The sequence below is a fragment of the Eptatretus burgeri genome, chromosome 2 (genome assembly GCF_056783735.1).
Source record: "Eptatretus burgeri isolate ZD-2024b chromosome 2, Ebu_testis_v1, whole genome shotgun sequence".
NCBI lineage: Eukaryota > Metazoa > Chordata > Myxini > Myxiniformes > Myxinidae > Eptatretus > Eptatretus burgeri.
In genome coordinates, this window is record NC_140962.1 from 137,267,153 (window position 1) to 137,285,276 (window position 18,124).

The following is an 18,124-nucleotide window of genomic DNA, read 5'->3' on the forward strand; positions in this document are numbered from 1 at the left end:
GCGATATATCTTCTTACCTTTTAAATTTGGGTTTGGGACTGCGCAGCGCCCGCAGAGAGAAGCAGGGCAGTTTGCCCGGCGGGAACAGGTCGCCCTCTAGCAGATATCTCTCACCTTCGGCTCCGCCGGTGTTCGCTGATCACCAGGCAGAGGCCCTTTCCCTTCCCTGGACGGAGGCTGTCGACCCCATCTTCGTCGCCAATTCTGTCGACCCCATCTTCGTCACCAATTCTGTCGGGGCAGTTTTGGCCACCGTGAGACAGAAAGAACATTTAGTTCGGTTCAAGCTGTTTATTCGGCAACAAGTACAGGGTGGGGAATTGAAATTTGATGGTTTTATTATCCTTATAACTTTTTTGTTTCTAAACCAAATAAAATAAAATAAAATTTCTATACAACATAGGCACATACTTCAAGTTTTTAAAATCAGTTTTGATTCTTTATTTCTTAAAAATTACATCAGACAAATGTGCCCCTTACAAATTTGCACATTCACGACAGCGGATCATCATATTGTTCTTTACCGCAAGCATTGTCTCTTGAACAATAGAGCAGATGGTTGTAGTGATGTTTGCCTTCAATTCATCGATCGATGTTGGAAGTTCCTTATAAACTTTGCCCATAGGAAGAAATCTGGTGGAGTTAAATCTGCCAAATCAAAGTGTGCCTCATCTGTCATGATGACCTGTTTTTGAAATTGGCATGCTCATTGCATTACAAAAGAAAATGCACATTGCATTGAAAGTGCTCAATCATTAAAAACTAGCTAGTATTGTCTGTAAAACAAAGAAAACAATAATCAGTTATGCCAAGACTGATTCCGGCTAGAAAGATTGCAAATGTGTCACATATAAATGCCCCAACCTGTATCAGACGCACTGGTGCACAAGAGGAAGCTCAGCCAGCAACGATATCACAAGTAGAAACTTAAGCTTTACATAGAGTATAACGAGTGTATATATATATATATATATATATATATATATATATATATATATATATATATATATATATATATATATATATATATATATGGTCTCACCAGGGTGTGGTTGATACATCAAAGGAAATTAATTGAACAAAGACAGGCCTCTAAGAGAAGCAACAGATGGAACTTTGTAAGGTTAAACTCACAAACACAGGATGAAAAACAGTCTGTAATCGGAGCTTGCTCCAGATTTCCTCGGTGAGGGGAGGAAAGAGTATGCCATTCCTTGCTGGCCATCTGGCAAGCAAAGAGATAAGGTTTTACAGGGTTTTTATGATGACGGAGGAATGTATATATTGTTGTGGGCCAGGGGTCGGTGGCGAGAACGACCGCGAGGTGGGGGAGGTTACGCCATCTCCCACTAGACTTCCCCAGGAATTGGAGGCCGTCGCTCCGGAAAATTCCGTGAGCCGCGGGTCGCAGAACCGACCGTTGTCGCCAATATCTCGATCGCGTGGCGTAGGGTTATTTGTCTGGAGCCAAAGTACCTAAGTATCCACGCGATCTCGTGTACCGGGGATCCACGCCCTCCGAACGCCTGGTCGAACCAGATTTACTTTACCGGCAACGGTAAATTCACACTACGGACTACCGCTTTGCTACCTACCTTTCCGGCTCGTTGCAGTTGAGCGGGGCCTGCCCAGGACGTCCCGGCTATGATAGACCGATTACCGGGGATGAAACCCCGTCTAAACTCAGATCCGAACCATGCTGGACCAATTCAAGAAGGGATGGAAACGAACTGGGAACATTTCTAACAAGTTTTATTTACAGTAAATGAAGACATAAAGCAAGACTTAACGTGAATATGCAAGCAAGGAATATTTACAATGATCCAAAACACTTATTCAGTTCTACTTAAAGACGGGCCCACACGCAGACACACACACAAAAAGAAAAGAAACCCCAGAGTCTTTATTGGACCCTCACAGCCGTGGAGAGAGACAAGCTGGGGGTCAGAGTTCGGTGGGTACCTGACCGTCGGAGGGAGAGCATGCTCCGCGATGCGGCACCTGACAAAGGTCGTTGGTCCGGTCCCCAGTCACACGTGGAGGACACGAAGCTCGTGGCGGAGTTCGGGAGGCGAATAATAAGGGCCGCGGAGGGGGATCAGGGTCGCTCTGCCCTTCCTTGTGGAGGGCCAGCAGAGACACGTTCACCGCCTCGATGGCCCTCTGCTCAACCTTCGTGCCAGCAAAAACCCCTTTGTACAGCAACGTGGACCTCCTGTGACCACTCTTCGTAATCGCCCCTTGTAACCTCCCCTTTGTAACAGCAAAAACCATTAAGAACCTCTCAGCACTCTCGTGCAACCCACCAACAACACCTCATAGAGTGCTCTGGAATTTATGGACCTCCCTCAGTGGGGAGGGGCCTTGGTCAGCACACCTTGCTGCTCGCCTCTAATTGGCCAGGATCCTACGGGTACAGCCTTCCTGGGCGTGGTTTTGGCCATGCCCAGAGAAAGCCGCCCTCCCCTCCACGCGTGTTTGAGGAAGGTGGATGGCGGTGAAACCACGATTGCGTGTGGAACGTTTGTGGAAGCCGAGGATTGGGACCGCGAGGCCCCCCTCTCGGCAAGTCAAGGTACGAGCAGCCAACGGTGGTGATGGAGCGTGATGGGCAGGTGGTGAGATGTCATAACCAAACTATAAAAAACATCACAATGCACATATTCGACTCTCCCACTAGACAAAAGGAAGGGACCTGTCTCACACGTACTTACCGGCATAACTAACTTTGGGACCTGAATGTTGAGTGCGCAGGGTTTCCAGATTCATAACAATATTTTACCTCCCGACTAGCTTTCCCAGCACATATTTATTAAATTCTTTCTGAAACCACTAACTGAAGCAAATTGGCATTTTACCTCATTATCTATCTATAATTCTAGCAATCTGTGTGTGTGTCTGTCTTTGTCTGCGACCGCCGTTTCTCGACAACCGCCGGTCCGATGTGGTTGAAACCTACCAGGAATATTGCTGGGGACCCGCATATGTGCCTTTTCGAGGTTTGATGTTAATCGGACGAGCGGTTCCCAAGTTACGGCCATTTTATTGCTTTTTTCATTGTTGAAAAGGTGTATATATGGCAGCTAAAGTGTCGTTCCACCTTATCACCTTATCATGCCAATTTTCCTCAGAATAATGATAACAACATATTAATAATAATAATAGCACAATAATTGGCAGTAATAAAAAGAATAAAGTGATACAATGACCAATTTCTGTCAAGCAATAACGATCTATATATTGTCTTTCAACCAGACAGGACACGGTGCTATGACGTCACGAATGACATCACATTGCTTCCTCTTTTTTTTTTCTTTCTTTCATATGATGTCACAATTGACTCTGGGACCTGAGTCTGTGCCTTTTCAAGGTTTGATATTAATCGGACAAGCGGTTCCCAAGTTACGGCCATTTATCTGTCGACCAATATCTGCGAGCGAGGGGATGGGAGAGGGGGGGATGAGAGTGGGGGCGAGAGAGGAGGGGGGAGAGAGGAAGGGCGAGACTAGGGGGGAGAGAGGGGGCAAGAGAGGGGGAGAGAGAGGGGGAGAGAGAGGGGGGCAAGAGAGAGGGGTAGAGAGAGGGGGCGAAAGAGGGGGGTGAGAGAGAGGGGCGAGAGTGGGGGACGAGAGAGGGGGGCGAGAGAGGGGGCGAGAGCGGGGCGAGAGAGAGGGGTGAGAGAGAGGGGGCGAGAGAGGGCTGCACATACTGGCACGCACCTACGGGCCCGTACTAGTAAATTAAATTAACAATTCAGTTTCCCACAACCCCGATCTATAAATTAGGTCCGTTCAGGAATAAGAAGATGTACCACGAACTTCGACTGCTTCCCGAAGAGGTTTATTTTCATTTAAATGTCTGGTAATTGTATCTTTATCTCTTCATACATATGTATGCTTGAATAGGACTGTCATGAATCAAAAAGGCTTCAGCACGATACGGAGATTTAAAAAAATTAATAAATCGAAAAAAAACTTCTTTTTTCAAATTTTTCGAATATTTTGTATTTACCTAAAACACTCCCTGGCACTGAATGACGAAACGATGAAAGTTTGAAAAAGATCCGAAGGTGGGAAGGAGGTTTCATAAATTTCTCGATAAAATCGATGATTTTGAGTTTCGATCCGTACAAAGCTGCTCCCGAACTGGATATGACGTCACAATGGTGTTTATCTTTGTTTACCTGACGAGTGTTTGTAATATTGTATTTTGTTATATCCATGGTATCTTACTATGGCAAAATAATTCACCGTCTGTCTGTCTGTCTGTTCCCAGGTACCGCAAAAACGGCTGAACCGATCGCAACCATTTTTGGGGTGTGTAATCCTGGGACCCCTTGGAGTAAAATAGGCATAAATATAATAACATGACCCCCTTATAACATGATTATAATATAATAACATGACCCCCTTATAACATGATTATAATATAATAACATGACCCCCTTATAATATAATAACATGACCCCCTTACATTCTTACATTGATAATAATCTTACCCCCTTATAATATAATATCATGACCCCCTTATAACATGATTATAATATAATAACATGACCCCCTTACAATTATAATACAATAACCTGACCCCCTTATAACATGATTATAATATAATAACATGACCCCCTTGTAATTATAATATAATAAAATAACATGACCCCCTTATAATTATAACATGATTATAATATAATAACATGACCACCTTATAATTATAATATAACATTATTATAATATAATAACATGACCCCCTTATAATTATAACATGATTATAATATAACATGACCCCCTTATAATTATAATATAACATGATTATAATATAATAACATGACCCCCTTATAATTATAATATAATAACATGCTTATAATATAACATGACTCCCTTATAATTATAATATAATAACATGGTGCTTCTCGTAGCATTAATTTGTGATTGGAATGATACTGTTTGGAATGAAAATATAGAGATTGAGTTGAAATGAGAATCAGGAAATAGTGTAAGGGATTCAACCCATGACATTTGCAGATTTGACATATTGTGACCGCATAATCATTACCCACTTCATTTCTGTTGGTTCAGCTGCAGCAAAATTTTTTTACCCAAGTCCTTCACGAACCGACTGTCTAGCCCCCTCCCTTGCATAGCATGAGTACCTCGATAGTTCTAAATAATATGATCAAAGAATCACCGTATTTGAGCAAACACTCCTCCATGAGCCTCAACTTTGTATACAAAAGAATAACAATTGTTATTGTTTTTTTTTTACAAGTTTCTTTTTTACACTTTTACTTTGTTACATTCCTTGGATCTCCCAGACCCGTGGAGTGGAAAGGTGTATAGTTTTTTGTGAGTGCATCTAAGGGCTAATAAGCAACTTCAGAGTTGCTACCACAAACCTGTGGTTGGTATTGACGAATTGAGCACTAAGGTAGACCCTGCAGTTCTGAATCATCCTCCAGCAGCCATCAACGAGCACATGGTCAATCTCCTCTGCCACACCACCGGCATTGGAATACGGAGTCCAGCGATGAGGCTCTGGGCACTGAATCCATGAACCAGCCACCCAAAGCCCATGACTTCTAACAAAGTCAAGGAACTTAGTGCTATTTTGCTTCTTAGTTCTGTGGAAGAAAAAATAATTATATTCATGTACTCTCAATTATAATTGTTGCTGGTGCTTTATAAATTTAATTTTTATGCTATAGTCGAATTGGCTGTCAATTGTGTTTCCCTTTTGTCTGGGTGTTGATGGGGGGGGGGGGGAATGTCTTGCTGTGCTACAGGGTGACCTGGTTGATGGCACTGCAACGTTTGCCATGATTATGTCATTCTCTTTCACCCAGTGGACACGTATTGCAGTTTGAGTTATTTTGCCTAATGCTTATCAGACCCATGTACTCACTGCCTCTTATATACACAATTCCTTATATTCATTTCTTCGTAAGACCTATAACCGAATGTTTTATCCTCTCTCACCAAGGCCAGCTGAAGGTCATCATGCTCTCTCTTTGTTCCCCCACTTGTCTCAACTTCTCCACAGCATGTATTTATATCAGGAAATGTAAGCTTAGTTTAGTGCAAATCATTGTGGATGTTTACATCTCAGTGTTTTGGACTCCGTGGTACCATGAAATAAACGTTCTCTGATCAAATGTACTTTTCGTTGTGGACAGTGAATTCATTGTTTCTTACAAATTGAGTAACAGGATTCACACCAGGTCGGTTAATAGAACAAATCAGAAAATTTCACAACAGTTCCAAACCCATGGGGACCAACAAATGTCTCATAACCATCCCCATCAGCTCCATTTGATGCATTGAAATCCCCAAAGACTAGAAGTGCATCTCACCCGGGGCACTCATCACCCACAGACTCGAGCGCCACATTGAATACCTTCTTCACAGTGAGTTCGCTCACTTCAGTCGGAGCATATACAGAGACCAGGGGAATGACACCTAAGGAGTGACAAATCCTCAGTCTCATAATACACTCATTGACTGGTGTTACATCAATTTTCTTGGGAGTCAGCTTATTGGACACAGCTACTCCTTTGGGATGGTAACCATCAGAGCAACCATACCAGTAGTAGGTGTAACCACCCGCCATGATCTTACCACTATCCGGTCTCCGAATCTCAGCTCAGCAGAGAGTGCTGCATTGCTGATGTTCAAACGCTGGAGCTCAGATGACAGCAGAGACAGGTGATCCTCTCTTAGGGATAGGACATTCCAGGCACCCATCCAAAGGGACGCCTCAGGTTAACCCGAGGAGAACGCCATCTGGAGGACGACACCTCAGCACCACCCAGACACACACTACCACAATCCGACCCAGGAAGGTTACTCAATGGTTTTCGTCCTATCTTCAAAGAATGGGGGTCCTGAAAGCTTTGTCCCAATCCCATCATCTGGTGAGCTGCCCTGTGCAGGGCAGCTGAACAGGGGGTACACCCACAGTGTGGCTTTTCAATTTTCTTTGTGGTTTTTTTTTTAATGTTTTGCAGAATGAAGTTCTTTACCATGGCTAGAGTGCAAATCCTGCCACCAACCTCTGAGGAAAAGGTAACCCAACTGCAGGAGGACATCTGCAGACATAGTTAGCCACCAGATATGGATGGCCGTTGGCTCACAAGGAGCTCCTCCACCCTTTGACCTTCCATGCAGTAGGTCAAAATAACGAGATAAACATGCTAGATTGTAGAGCTAGTGATGCTATCATTTCCAGGGAAGTGAATACAACCAACATGGCGCCACGCATGGTAATTATGGGATAACTCTGAAAACTCCAGTCTAGAGTCTGTGGCCTTACACAAAACACGTGACTCTTTTTGGCAGTTTTTTTGACACTCTCATTCCTGTCTGTAACGTTTGGCGATGCTTTGCCTCACCATCACCCTGGAAAATACGTGACTGTGATTGAGAGCAACGTCGTCTTTGAAAAATTTTGTTCAGCTTCCACTTCTGCAAGTGTTTTTTTTACAGCTCACTCCAAATTTTACAAACTTCTAGTTGAACTTCCTGCTTTCTCCTTTACAGGAATTCCGTCTCGTAGATTCAAATTCAAAATAGATGCGGCACGTCATGGTGAAGGGAAATTCAAGATGGCTGCGCCCATGAAAATGGTGTCAGATGACTGTGATTCTGGCACCTTCATCCAACTTTGTGATGCTGCGGGAAACTTCTTCCCCTCCCAAGCATCACGTTTATTGTCCACGGCCATTTACAGAAGCATCCAGAACAACTACAGTAGTCATCTCAATTTCATCTGGAACACCAATGTACATACTGTGCAAGTGTTTATGAAGCAGTTAATTGTGCTTTTTCCCACGAATCCATGATGAAAGCAAAGCGAGTCAAATTGAAAGTGATAAACACTAATTACACACTTATGGCCATTTCACGTCAGCTGTGTCAAAACGTAGCCATTTGAAAAATGTTTTTTTTTTCTATCCCTTGGCTTCTTTATATTGCAGAAACCGGCATTCCATGGGGACCACGACCCCCTTTTGGAACCAGGAAGCAAAAGTGGCCAAATAATGGATCAGGATATCCACATGATGAAGAGGTTCGATTATGTAGGTTTACCTGTCATTACAGGTGACCCACAAAATGGCTTTTTTCTTCACGTTGGTTTACAGTGACCGTCAGCATCAAAATCAAGGGAATCTTATGGAAGATTAACGGAACAGTGCATTTATGGACACGGCGACTAAAGGTGGTCCATCGACAAATGGACGCGGTGACTACGTTGTACATGAACATCACAAATGGATACGGTGAGGTGGTCCAGCACGAACAGAAAGAAACAGTGACTAAATGTGGTTGCTGGTTTGCATCAATGCTGTACGTGTGTGGTTGGGTTGTTGATGCAGTGCCCCCTGTAGGTTAAAGCAGGAATTTTTCAACTTGTTCATGACAGCGGCATTAACTCTCCTACTCTTTACGAAAGACACCGTGGGATCTTTAACGTCCAACAACTAATAGCGGCAGACAGGACGCCCGGTTTAACGTCCATCCGAGAGATGGATGGATCATCCTGCATGCAAAACTCCAGGATGTCAGTTTAGAGCTGAGTCAGGATTCCAACCCAGGTGAGGCAGCTTCGAGATGTGTGTTCCTCTGGGGTACCCTGCCAGTACTGAACATCACAAAAAGAGTAGGACAGAGCTACAATAGTTTAGTTAAAGGACGAGTGTGTTGTTGAACACGAGGCAATTCAGAATGCTGTTTGGGACAGGATGGGCATCATGCAGTCACACAATTCTTCAACTTGATGGAGAACTTGAAGCGAAACGCACTGTGCTTGGTTGGACCAGAGGACTCAGCAACCATGAATATGTGGAGCAAAAATGGTTGAAGGACTTTGAGCTGCAACGAATGACGTTAATCAATGCAATTACTTTCCTTGGGGAGATTTAACAGGCTGGAAGAATAGCCTCGGCTCTTGGTCTAGAAGTACACACACACACACACACACACACACACACACACACACACACACACACACACACACACACACACATCTATACTGTCTATCCTGCATGTGGACCTTGTGCACCCAGCAGAGACCTGGGGTTTACAGGGAGGGGGGACAAAGCACAGAAAGAGCAGAGGGTGCAAGACCAGAGAGGACGTGGTAGAAGTCAGAGAGACCACCGACCTGTCGACAATGGGAAAGTGAGAGGCCGACAGACTCAGCCTCAACGTGGGAGATTCCACTGATCTTGAAGGCCTTGGTTGAAAGTGTCAAAAAGGCAATTTGTGTTCGACAGTATTCAAATGTACAATTGAACTGAAATAAAACAAAGATTTTAAAGGTCGTAGAAAAAAATTTGGGGGGGGGGGGGGAATTTACCATTGATGCACTTTCTTATACACCACCTTATCTAACACGTTACATTAGTTTTTTGTGCATGTATCCTTTGACATCCTGAAAAAACAGTAAGTTTCCTGTTTGGAATGATTTCCAATTTCGATTGACTGCCAGGCAGGTAGACAGAGTAAAAAATATTGTCTCACTCCTCTCTGCGTATGCACGATCGGGACAAATTCAGAGACAAAGTACTGATAAACTACAGGTTAGTTTTCAGATTCGTATTCAAAATACAATATTCAACTGAGGGCAAGTTGTTCCTCTTTCATAAACTGACGTTTGTGGACAGGACAGACTGAAATGAACCGATTGCTTAACCATGCCTTTCACATCGCATGCGTGGGGTAATTACACTCGACGTGCTGTTCAGAACAAACAAATCTTCAAAGAATATTGTTCATAAACCTGCAGGCTCATCTCTACTGATAACCAAACTACCCTCAATCAAATAAGAGGGACCATTTTACCAACACTCCTTTAATCAGAGGCACACAGCTTTGCCGCTGAGATTTCAAAAGGAAAATGGTCTCACAGGTAAAAAAAACTAAAAATCAAAAAACAAAACAAGTACTCCAGTGAACAATGACAAAAAACAAAAAAAACAAGATGCTGGGGGTTAGTAAATATAACGTGTACTGCTGTCGAGATGACGTCTTTGAAAGAAGTACGAGTAGTCACACTGGCATCGCTGCCTCGGGCGGCAGTCAACCTTCCACCTGGTGTTTTCAGACGGCTTCACACGCAACGCCCATTTCAAAATCTCATCATTTTTGCTTCGTGGCAACAAGCATTTGACACCACAAGCTCGGTGGAACAGATGATCGACTGCAACCAATGTTATAAGTCCCTGCTGGAGGAATGCTGACAGCCGATCAGTGTACAAGAAAAAGTAACAACAGAGATGGGAGATTAGCAACGAGCGACACCAACCACACGACAAACCCAAGGCTGTGTTCCTGATGCCTGGTCAAACCGGTGGGTTGTTGTCCAATTTTCAGAATGCAAGTCATCTTCCGTGAGCCTCGCTGCTGCGTAGAAGGGGAAAAGGTAGGCAGGTAGAACCAGGGAGAATAGGACACATTCCAAAACCCAGTGGGCAGACTACATTAGCAGAGGCTTGCACATCGGGAATACCTGATGGCTGCAATGACAGAGTGCTGGAAAGAAACTTCATTTGGAGGGAGGGGGAAGTCGACGGGGTCACTTTACAAAAAAAAAAAAAAAATACAGAAAAGGAAACAGGAAGTGTTAATGAACAATACAATAACGCTTTTTAAAAAAAAAAAAAAGAATAATAAAAGAACGATTTTTTTATTTTACAATAAAACAGCCAAGCAAAATTCTGATCTGGGAATGCCCCTGAAAACCTTTCCCATTTTCCCAATGAAGGGAATATTGTGAGAGGCTTTGGCTGAGACACTGTAGGCCGGTGTAGGAGTTTGCACTTGTTGGGTCCTTTGTGACCTGCCCAGATTCCTTACGGGTGTTGTTGCCCCAGAAATCCGAAGCCGGATCGTTGGATTCGTGATCATGGGACGTGCCACCTGAAAGACCTCGCGAACTGTCGGGGAAGGACAACCCCTCCCGGACCGCTCTGCACGACTGCGGGCACGGCCAGAGATCCCAGCCCTACTTGAAGTGCCTCGGGGAGAGGAGTGTCTTGACAGCTCAATGTCACCAATGCTACGTAGCACACGGCGTTGTACGTGCCGGCTCTTTTCCAAATCCTTGGCGCTAGTCTCATTTCTCCCGGCCATTTTCCCGACCTTTGTCATGCCACCCTGTGCACTGCCTCCGGTTCCGAAGCGTAATGCGAGGCTATCACCAAAGAGCTCGTAGAGCTCGTGATAGGCCTGTGATAATGGTGGTGGTGGTGATGGTACAGATATGCCAGGCTCTGTTTCTTTGAGAAATCCCATTGATCCACTGGCATCTCCTTGCAGCATCAAAACACTCTGATTTCCAGTGCAGTATGGGAAATCTGAAGGGTTCTGCTGAAGATTTGAAGATGGATTGTGGCACAGCGATATGTCACCATCTTCCAACGACTGCATGTACACCACTCCATCCGGAACAGAGAGTGCAGCTGCTTTGGAAGAAATGAGTTTCTCCACGGCAACCTGATAACGAGGAGAAAATGTGAAAAAAAAAGATGGCATGAATAAGAAAGATAAAAGCAGCAGGTCAGATATCAAAAGTGTATGACACTATTGACTAATGTGTTAAACTTGTACAATCGGTAAAAGCAAATAGATAACCTACTTGCGTATGCCGTAATCACTAAATGGACGGAATAGCAAGGTTATCGATTGAAATACACCACCCATGAAGAACTCTCAGCAACAAAAGTTTGAGCCAACTTGGGGTGCACACCTGTGACGACTTGCCAGAAGGTCAAGATGATGCCCACAAACGGCGGTTTGTTTTGTAGCTGAGAATTAACCCCTGGACACATCCTTAGTCCCATCGCAGGATGTTGCCAAAAGCAACTGCCCATCCAGGCAGGAATTTGAAGTTTAAATAAGGTAGAGGCACATGATGACCTACTATTCGTAAAAGGTATACCATGGGATCTTGAACACACACGAGGGAAAACTGGCAATGACCGTTTGCAGTCAAATCGAGACTCCAACGCAGACCGAGCGGCTTGAAGGTGAATGCCTCACCTCTGAGACAAGCCTCAAAGGAGCAGATTGCGGTTCCACTCACCACAATGGCCCCGTAAACCTTGTGTCCATCATCTTTAACCTGGCTGTTGGAAACGGAGCAATCATCTAAAACTAATTGCAGGTTGGACCAGCAGCTTAGAAGATGAGGATACAAGATCTTCTCGACTGCCTGCACACACGCACACACAAAACACACACACACACACACACACACACACACACACACACATTAACTCCCTGACAAGATCATAAGCTGAGCATGATTCTCCTATCAGAGCTTTGACCCATGAAGTTTAGTCTCCTTGGTGAAGGTAGGTTTATCGTTGAGAATTCTGCACATACATTTCCTGAAACAAGATCCACAATGCTAATAAAGCTTTGTTGTTAATTTGGTGGAAGCCAAACTTCCTTCCCCTCTTTTTGGAATGAATATGTTTTGATGATTTTGTCCAACTAGTCATACCCACTCCTTTTGGGAGGGAAATATGGTGGCTGGGAATCACTTGCATTACGCCATGAAAATTGCAAGTGCTAAAGCATAGGAGAGGAAAGTGGAAGACTATGCATGTTTATATCGACAACTTCTATACATATAGAGAATTGGTGTCTTTTCATACGAAGTATGATAATTTTCACTGACAATTAGCATGACGGTAGACATAGTTTTAGATAGAAGTCATAATTAAAAATAATAATAATAATAATACCAACTTAGCCACACAAATATGAATACACATTGCACTCAAACTTAGAGGATTCTTTTTCTGAATCGGTGTCATTTCCCCACCCTCAATACCTCCTCCAAGCCTGATGTTTTCTTAGCGGTTACGGTGGCTGACTTGGGACCTTAGCGTTCTGAGTTTGAGCCCCTGTTTATTCCGTTGAATTAACACCAGGTGTGGTTGACTCAGCCTGTCATCCTTCCGAGGTTGGCAAAATGAGTACCAGTGTACTGGGGTAATAACCATTCCGGGTAACCTGCGTCGGAGTGGCGACCCGTTCAGGACTGTACTCCTTGCCAATGAAACTGCCTCAGCAGCTCGATGCGCCTTTACAGCACGAAAGGTCAGGTCAGGTATTGAAGCATGTACCAGAATAGCACATCGCTGCGTCCACTTTCCGTCGGTACTCCAGGGGCCTCCATCTGGCCTTCCCCCAGGCAGATGCCAGGCCCATCCCCATCTCCTTGAGATGCTGGTCAACCTGCTACAACCACGAGGCACGTGGTCGGCCCATTGGCCTCCTCCACTCACGAGAATCCCTCGCTGAGAGAATCTGGTGAGCAGGATCAGCGTCAGGAAAACGAGCCACATGTCCATACAGCCGCAACTGACGCTCACGGACCATGCAGGGAACAAATCTCATCCAAGTCTCTCTCAGCAACCGCTCGTTGGACACAAAATCTGACCAGCGTTAAGTCTCCATCTCAGATCCTTGGTCAGAGTCCAAGTCTCGAAGCACCAAGGACATGAAGACTTGGACTTTCGTCCTCCCGCACAGGTACCGGCAGCGCCACACCCCATGATCCAGTGAATCCATGACTCCCCAGGCCCGACCCAGACGTCTATTGACCTCTGACTCACAGCCAGCAGAGACATGAATATCACTGCCAAGGTAAGTGAATCTCTCCACGACCTCAACATCCTCACCACAAACAGACACAGACAGGACAGCAGCATCCAAGATGTCATTGAAACCTGGATCTTAGTTTTGACCCAAGAAACCCGTAATCCCAGCGGCTCTGACTCCTCATTCAGCACCTCGAGGGTCCCCAAAAGGATATCTAAAGTCTCCGCAAAGATGACTACATCATCTGCGAAATCAAGGTCCGAGATTTTGACATTCCCAAACGATGCACCGCAGCTTGATCTTTCCGACATCCTCCCAAAAATCCAGTCCATACAAGTGCTGAAAAGTGTGGGGGCCAGTACACACCCCTGACGAACTCCAGTAACAACTGGAAATAAGTCAGAGATGGTACCACCACACTTCACAGCACTCTCAGTACCAGAGTAGAGTTCAGACATCAGATCGATCAGTTTTGGTGGCACCCCACGAAGACCAAGAATCCTCCAGAGGACATCCCGATTCACTGAATCGAACGCTTTACAGAAATCAACATTGGCTGCAAGCAGCCCCTGCCAAAACTCTCGTCTGCGTTTGGTGAGGACACGAAGAGCAAGGATACGGTCAATCGTTGACCTCTTTGGTGTAAAGCCTGACTGCTCTGGACGCTGGTGCTCAAGCAGATGGTGGCGAACCCTATCAAGAATTATCCGAGCAAAGACCTTGCCCGGAACTGAGAGCAGCATCACCCCTCGGTAGTTGTTGCAGTCTTGGCGATCACCCTTCCCTTTCCAGAGAGGGACAACAAAGCCCCTCTTCCAATCAGTTGGGATGATGCCTGTGTTCCAGGCAGAGCACAAAACTGCATGCAACGACACGAGTGCAGCATTTCCACCAGCCTTGAGAGGTTCAGCATGGATGCCACAGATCCCTGGAGCTTTACCCCGTTTCAATTGGTTCACCGCAGCCCGCGTTTCCACAAGCGAAGGTGGACCACAGTTGATTGGAGGGTCAGCAACAGGGTTTGTGAGACCCCTGACGTCCAACTCGACAGCTGGGGGATCAGCCTGGCACAACCGCTCAAAGTAACCGGCCCACCGTGCCTTCACTTCAGACTCCTCTGTCAAGAGCCTACCACTCTCTGCTCTAACTGCAGTGCTCCGAGGGATGGGCGTGGATGAACGCAATGCGCGAATTCCCCTGTAAGCGGGATGAGAATCACCTGTCCACAGGTGACGCTCTACCCCCTCACAGATTCCTCGCACATAGGCCTCCTTGTCCACCCCCAGTGCACGTACAGTTTTACGGCTCAGCTCCCTGAACAGCTCAGCTCTGCCATTCAGCCTGGCCCTGCAACTCTGGTCAATGGTATCCAGTGTCCCTTGAGAGACAAAATTCTTCTTTGCCCTGCGGTGAGTTCCAAGACATCCACCGGCAACATCAAGGACGGTGGTCTTGAAGGCACTCCACAACTCTTCAGGACCCCCAAAAGCACCCAGACCCCCAAGTGTCCTGTTCACAAACTTTTCTGTTCGCAAACTCCTCAGCTACTCTCATCCTTGAGCTTGCCAAAATCCAGCCTAGGCTGGGATGGTACCATTCTCCAGGATTTAAGGTGCAGCTTTAGAGTTGCTACAACAAGCCTGTGGTCAGTATTGAGGATCTGAGCACTCCGGTAGACTCTGCAGTTCTGGATCATCCTCCAGCGACCGTCAACGAGGGCATGGTCAATCTCCTTTGCCACACCGCCAGCGTTGGAATACCAAGTCCAGCGATGAGCTTGTGGGCGCTGAAACCATGAACCGGCCACCCTAAGTCCATGACTTCTTGCAAAGTCAAGGAACTTAGTGCTATTCTGGTTCATAATTCCTGACCCATGGGGACCAACACACGTCTCGTAACCATCCCTATCAGTTCCAGTCGATGCATTGAAATCCCCCAAGACTAGAAGTGTATCTCGTCTGGGGCACTGATCAACCACAGACTCGAGCGTGGCGTAGAATGTGTCCTTCATGGTGAGGTCACTCGCCTCAGTCGGAGCATAGACGGAGACCAGGGAAATGACACCTCAGGAGTGACGAACCCTTTGTCTCATAATACGCTCGTTGACCGGTGTTACCTCAATTATCATTGGGGTCAACTTATTAGATACAGCTACAGCAACTCCTTGAGTATGGTAACCATCAGAGCGATCAGACCAATAGGAGGTGTAACCACCCACCATTATCTAGCCGCACGAAAGGAATGGTATTATTATTCAATAACTCCTCCCTCCAGCAGGAGTCCCTGGTTAAACCACTTGGACAATAGCGCATGTCCAGGCTAAAAACGGCATATTATCTCCTGACCCTATCGAGGGGGTGGTGATTCGTTTGTGCCCATGACATTACCACGAGTACCCCAAGCCCATGTGTAAAATTTGAGGGAAATGAGCCAAGCGGTTTTCGATTCTATAAGGTTCAAGCTTGAATTCATACAGAGAATTGCCAAATTTTAGTATGATGTCTCTATTTACTCATTTTTTTTATAAAAGGTGAACATTTTCATCAAACGGTGAATATTCATAAAATGAGAATGAAAATGAGCAGAAAAAAAGAAGTTTTCGACAAAGTGATCTGTTGTCTTTTACAAGCATAAAAACGTGTTCATTGTTAAGGGTTAACAAGGATGGTGCACGTCCAATCAATATAATCAATCAATCAGTAAAGTGAAAAATAAATAAATAATTTTCTGACATTGTAATGGTAGAGATTGTGAAATCTGAGTTCAGTTTCTCTTTAAGTTTGAGGCCATTTACATTTTACAAAAAAAAAAAAAAATCTAAAAAGTTGCCGACCTACCCTCCCCTTCATACACGTCTCAGATCCTCAACGCCTCTATTTACACTCATCTCCTCAAACTTCCTTCCCCTCCACCTTTCCTCCCCAAATCTCTGGTCCTTCCTTTTATCCCCATATTCACGCATTCCTTTTCTTAAACACATTTCTAATTTTCCCCCAAAAAACTTTACCCACCCCAGCCCAGCCTACCCCATGCATAAGTAATATGTGGATCACCACTTAGGCCAGCGGCGGTCAAATGGCACATTGTACAGCTTATACCAGAAAAAGATATTTGTACAGTTAAAGGGAAGGTGGGAGGGGTGGGGGTGGGAGAGCTGGGGAGGGGTATTGTATTTTAGGAATGCTGGATCTGCTGGGTTGGAGCAGGAATCAGAAACCTTTTAATGACATTAACAAGTTTTGTAATATGAACAGGGTTTGGAATATACCACGGCTGCATGGTGAGGCACGACCCCCAGAGGGAGCGCGCGTAATACATACAAAAACGAGATGATGAACAAATGCTCCAACAGAATAAAAAATGCAGGTCACACGGCTAGGAGTTAGCTTCTTTAAACACGACCGGTTGCTATTGTTACATTACTACCCACTAAACCAATTAGGGAACGCTGGCAAGAAATGCGGCAAGGCATGCATTAATTGTTCAGATAATTATCGGGGAAAAACCAAACTACACGCTAGAGATTACGAGGCGCAAGCATTGCATGCAAGGAGATACAATGGAGGTTCTGCCATTTCATTCCCAGGACTAAATGTATCTAGGCCATCCTGATCTCAAGCTATCGCTGCCACCATGAACAAATTCCAAACTCCTGCTCTAACCTACAGGGGGCACTGCGTCCGCAACACTTTAGAGCCCCCGAGAGAACTGATGCGAGCCTGCAGCGTCCTGGATTTTGAATTTGAAATTTTCCCCTGAAAAAGGTCTAATTGGGAATATGATAAAACAACCAGATATGTTTGGGCACTTTGGCTTCATGCACATCCTCAGACTAGCAACCTGCATGATAGTACAACTCGTACCCTCCATCCAAGTGCGCTCAGCCCCACGACGGCACCATAATGGGAGCAAAGCGGTCGTACGGAGTCCGCAAGAACCTCTTGCAAGCTCAGCAGTACCTGATGCTCCAGGCCGGAAACGGTATCTCCATACAGCCTGTAATCCACACAGCCAACATTACCATGTAACACTATCTCCATATGGCAGGAATGTAAAGAGATTTGTACAGCCCACGGCCAGCAAAGACGTGTGCCAATAAATGAGAAGTAGAAGTGTGCAGTTTGGAGTTCTCAAAAGTAAAAGTATTCTTTGGTTCATGGAGATTGAGCAATTCAAAGGTAAGCAGTCATCCATGTGTAGATTACATTAACAATGAAAATGGATGCTTTGGGTAAAAGCCGAGATTTGTGCCTTGATCAGTCTTTGTTTGCTCTTTAATGAAGGAAAAATAAAACCATGATCAATTGATAAATAAATAAACAAAAAGACATGGAAGCCAAAAACATACACACACACACACACACACACACACACACACACACACACACACACACACACACACACACACACACACACACACACACACACACACACACACACACACACACACACACACACACACACACACACTTCCTTCCAACCCAAGTGCCTTAAAATGCCTTTGGGAGAAAGAACAA

At 45.1% G+C, this 18,124-nt stretch overlaps 1 protein-coding gene across 3 annotated transcripts in view; it reads right to left on the reverse strand.

The window, feature by feature from the left end:
- Positions 1–10,650: 10,650 nt before the first annotated feature.
- Positions 10,651–18,124, reverse strand: part of TAF6L (TATA-box binding protein associated factor 6 like) — a 36,262-nt gene continuing 28,788 nt past the window's right edge. For all 3 annotated transcript variants that reach the window (XM_085871414.1, XM_085871412.1, XM_085871413.1), the window contains exons 9-11: positions 17,471–17,603; positions 12,079–12,207; positions 10,651–11,489 (exon numbers count right to left, since the gene is read on the reverse strand). In XM_085871414.1, coding sequence (XP_085727540.1) covers positions 10,686–11,489; positions 12,079–12,207; positions 17,471–17,603 — 1,066 coding nt within the window. In that variant the 3' untranslated portion in view covers positions 10,651–10,685. The remainder of the gene's footprint in view (positions 11,490–12,078; positions 12,208–17,470; positions 17,604–18,124) is intronic.